This window comes from Myotis brandtii, unplaced genomic scaffold, assembly GCF_000412655.1.
Source record: "Myotis brandtii unplaced genomic scaffold, ASM41265v1 scaffold157, whole genome shotgun sequence".
In the NCBI taxonomy this organism is placed as follows: Eukaryota; Metazoa; Chordata; class Mammalia; order Chiroptera; family Vespertilionidae; genus Myotis; species Myotis brandtii.
In genome coordinates this window covers 117,232-121,709 of record NW_005355708.1, presented here as the reverse complement: position 1 = coordinate 121,709, position 4,478 = coordinate 117,232, and the positions used below count along the sequence as shown (strand labels likewise).

Here is a 4,478-nt window from a genome sequence, read left to right as displayed (position 1 = left end):
GGGACTTGGGGGAATGGGTGGGAGGGGGTGTTGTTGAGACCTCACCTTTTTAGGGAGTGAGTGGAGCTTGGCTCAGTCTTGATGAGAGGGACTCCTTAGAGGTTGATGAACAGAAGTGGGGGGGGCTCCCCAGAGATTGGGCTCTGAGTTTTTCCCAAGGCCAGGTCTTGTCTGGGCTGGGTGGGAGCCTGCCCTCCCTTGCTCTCTGGATCCCAGGGACCAGCTGGATGCATCGGTTTCCGCCCCTGGCTGGCACAGAGACCCACAGCTCCACCCCCTCTCTGGTCCCTCAGACGGAGCAGGAATTGGGCCTGGCACCTGCCTCGTCTGGGTTGGCAGAGATGGAGCTGTCCAGCCGGTGGAAACCCCTTCCGGCTGCCCTGACCTTCATGCCTGGTTCCCCTGGTTGACTCCGCCATCCTGTCCACTGGCTGCCCCCTGCCTTCCCGTGGGCTGCCCCACCGAGCCTCAGTGTGTGTGTCTGTGTGTGTGTGGAGGGGGGGCGGGGTCCAGGCCGCCGGGGGCGTCCTAGTTCCATGAGAAATACTTTCAATGGGAAAGTTACTGACGAGAAAGAGACAGTGATAAAATAGCCCACTGCTCAGGAAATGGTGCTTTGGCCTGCATGCCAGCAGTCTTTCTAGAAGCCGGTTCTTTCTAGAAGGGCAGCCCGCCTGCACCGCTGCTTTCAAAGCCTCCTGGACGCTGTCAGGTGCCCAGGTCCAGCTCGAGTTGGGTGGTTGGCATTCAGGTGCGCAGTGATTGGAGAGGCCCCAGGATACCAAGGAGACTGGGGGGTCCCCTCTCATTCCCATCCCTGGAGGCCCCACCTCCTACTGTCTCTAACTCCCTTCATCCATGGAGCTCCTCTGATGATTTAGAAACTGGCTTTCTAGGAATAGGCACCCTGTTCTTGCAGTCTGAGGGTTGCTGGAGTGTGTGTGTGTGTGTGTGTGTGTGTGTGTGTGTACGTGTACGTGTACGTGTATGCGTGCATGCATGCGTGTGTGTACGTGCGTGTGTGCAAGCGTCTTGGAGCAGAGAGGAAAGAGGCCCTGGGGGAGGGGAGGGAGGGGTCCGGGAGATGGAGGATTGGAAATACTCTCTTTGTTTTGCTCGAGCACCTGGAAACTCCACGATTCCTTGAGAGCCAGGCTGAGGAGCTCTCAAGCTAGAACAATTCCTGCCCAGACGGCTCCTTCCTGCCCAGGACAGAGTGTTTATAACCTAAGCGACTTGGTCTCACGGCCAGGAACAGGCAGAGCCAGGACGCAAACGCTGCTGCCTTTCTTCCCACACCCTACGCCGTCTGTTCTGGGAAGCTGTGGCAGTTGCCGTAAATGGCCCCGCTGTGCAGGGACTCCCTAGCGCTGTGAGAGCAACTGCACACTTTTGAGCTCAGGGCAGGGAGAGAGTTTCTGAACCTGCCGAGTGGGGGATCGGACGCTGGGCTGCAGGGACACCCCCCTCGGAGGGTGGGCTCCAGCCAGCCCTGCCCAGACCGCAGCCCCCCTTCCGCCTGTACCGTCTCCCTTCCTGAGCTGGGGTCTCCTCGGACACTGAGCTTGGGGAACGGAGTCACACGAATAACGCACAAGGAGGAATCTTTCCCTGGAGTCACTCACACCATTGAACGCTTCCCCTGAAGCCAGGATGTCCTCTCAGGGGTGGTGCATCCGCTTCACTGCCTCTGCACCCCCGTTGTGCTGTTCCCCTGACTTGAATGCCCTTCCCTATCTGAGTGCAGTAGTTCCTGAGCTTCTCTGAGCCCTGGTGCCCTCTTGTGTGAAATGAAGATACCAGGGTTGGCGGGGGGGGCGGGGGCCGGGCTGCCAGGGGCGTGACAGGTGTAGGGATAGAGTGGGTGCTCAGGGAATGGCCAAGCCCCGCACACAGCTGGCCTTGCTGACTCCACTGTACGTGGCTCCTGCTCACCCAGAGCCTCGGGGTGCGGGGGTGGCAGCCTGGGGAATTCTCTGAGCTTCCTGGAAGTTCGCTGCACTCTGGGGCTGGGGCCCTGGGCGCTCTTCCTGGGGGCCTGAGTGGGTAGTTTCTACTCCATCCATGGGACCTGGCCAAAGCCCGTGGATTCGCAGAGGCCTGCAGTGTCGGGACATGGCCACCAGGGGGCAGTAAGGCTTCTGTGATTGCTGCAGGGGTGGCCCCGGAGGTGGGAGTGGGGGGGAAGGGGGTGTCAAGGTAGTTCCAGCCCCAGAGGAAGGCTCTCACTTAGGGAGCCTGGAAGCCAGGCTGCTATGTTCCGTGAGGGGAGTGGGAGGCAAGCGTGGGGAGGATGGAAGACGGGGCCTCGCTCTCCTCCACGTCACCCCGTCACCCCGTGTGGTCCTGGGTGCCCACTCGGGGCCGCACTGGCCACTCTCCCCGGGGTGAGGGGTGGGGCCTGGCCAGGCGCGGAGTCCAGCCGCTCTGAGCGCTCACACGCCGGCTGGTGTTTATTTGCCAGTGACTGATACTCCTTGAGGGATGGTCCATTTCACCAGCCAGGAAAACAACAGCGTGCGGGGGCCACTGCGTCCCGGTTTCCCAGCGCCGCTGGCAGCCTGCTCACTGCTGAGTCCTCTCAGTGGTCACAGGGCCTCCGGACACCCCCGGCCTGCAGCCCCCGTGGCCGCCCCCTGGTCCCCACCGCCCGAAGCAGCAGCCGGACCCACTCCTCCAAGCCCAAGGCTTCTCTCCAGATCTGGGTGACCTCGCCCCCCACTCCTCCCAGCACTGGCTCCCTCACCCCTCTCTGCAGCCTGCCCTCCACTCTCTGATGCTGGTAGAATCCGTTCCCCAAACCCTTCTGCCTTTCCCCAAAGTCGGCCCCGCAGGGTGTGCCAGCCCCCGCTGAGCCAGGGGGTTCCCTGAGTGTCAGGGAGCACACCCCTGCCCTCTCCCCGAGGTCTCCCTCCCAGCTGTGCTCCCGGCCCTGCCTGTGGGCCCCCAGGGATTCGGGTTTGCTCCAGGCCACACTTACTATACAGGCTTCTTCCCCCGAGGCTCAGCCCCACCCTTTCCTTCCTCCTCCTCCCTCCTCCCCATCGTCCTACCTCTCTGCCCTGACGGGCTCAGTGCTGCTGGAAAAGCCACAGGGCAAACAGCTGCTTGGAGAGCTGGCGATGCTGGGAGGGGCCTGCGGGGCCACTCGGGGAAAGCCACAAGGCGACCTCAAATTCAGGACCCGGGAGCCTGAGGCTCGAGGGGCACGAGACAGGTAAAGTGTCCAGACCTGGGCGGGAGGGGAGAGGCGGGTGGAAGGACAGGTACCGAATCCGGAGGCCGGGGTGGGGGAGCTGGAAGGGAATTACGTGTGGGTGGTGAGGCGGGGAACCAGGTTTAGCAGGGGCTGGGGGAGGGGGCAGCTTCCGCAGGAAATCACAACTAGAAGGTGAAGCCTAAAGACCTAAAGTGGGGGCTGAGGGGCGCAGGGAGGTCACCTTACCTTCTGGACTCAGTTTCCCCATCGGAAGGCCAGGGCCACCCCAGCTCCCATGTGCTCACCCAGGAAGAGGGTTGTTGTTGAGCGTAGAGAGGAGAACCTGGTACCGGCTCTCCTTGGAGAGGGCCGGCTGTTGAGTGGAGCCAGGCAGCTGCTGTGGGTCACCCTCGGTCACGGTCGCCAGGACACTTAGGAAAATCACAGCCGCTCCAGGCCCTCGGCGGACCCTCCGCTCAGCCTGCCCGGAGCCAGGCTCGGGAGCCTGCGTGTTCACGGCCGCCCCCTCCTGCTCTCCAGGCTGAGGACCCACCAGGAGCACGTGGTGGGGAAACGGTCTCCATGGCAGCCAGACATGCCACCGAGGGCTTCCTCCCATCAGCGGGGAGGCCAGGCCACGGAGGGCGGGAGGGCCTGTGGGCTTGGCGATGAAGACTGTCCTTTGGCGGGGCCTGATCTGAGGGTCTGCACAAAGCAGGGGCGAATAGAGACCTCAGGGTCAGGGTCGGGGTGGGGCTGCTACCAGGCCAGGCTGGAAAGAGACCAAGTGCTCTAACCCCACGCCCTTCCGCCCTTCCTAGCTGGCCAGCCACGAGTGGCCATGCTGCCCACACCCAATGGCAGTGGGCCGAGCCCAGAGCTTGAAGGCCATTGGCCAGAGACCTCAGAGAGGTCCCCGTGTGTGGCTGGTGTCATCCCTACCATCTACTACAGCATCCTGCTGAGCCTGGGGCTGCCTGGTGAGTGGGGAGCTAGGGTCTGGGGTCCTGGGGGGTGCCCAGAAATTGGGGTGCTCCTTTGATGGGAGCCAACCCTCGATGCTGTCCCCTGAGGCTCCCCTTGTCTTTAGGGGGGGTGATCTGGGTCCCTGGGGAGCAAAGCTTAGTGGGGAGTAAAAGTGAGGGGCCAGAAGTTGGGGTACTCAAGCGAAACCCCGGGATTCACCAGCACAGACAGCCCCCATCCACCCCAGCAGTGAGCACACTCCTAGGACAACTAAATCCTTGCAGGATTCGGGCAAAAGCTCCCAGTCCCGTCC

General features: G+C 62.6%; 1 protein-coding gene across 1 annotated transcript in view; it reads left to right on the top strand.

Annotated features, from left to right (window-relative positions):
• Positions 1 to 3,069: 3,069 nt before the first annotated feature.
• GPR142 (G protein-coupled receptor 142) overlaps positions 3,070 to 4,478 on the top strand; it is a gene marked incomplete at its 5' end in the record, with an annotated part of 3,019 nt that continues 1,610 nt past the window's right edge. Inside the window, 2 exons of the mRNA XM_014536202.1 lie at positions 3,070 to 3,217; positions 4,021 to 4,179. Coding sequence (XP_014391688.1) covers positions 3,070 to 3,217; positions 4,021 to 4,179 — 307 coding nt within the window. The remainder of the gene's footprint in view (positions 3,218 to 4,020; positions 4,180 to 4,478) is intronic.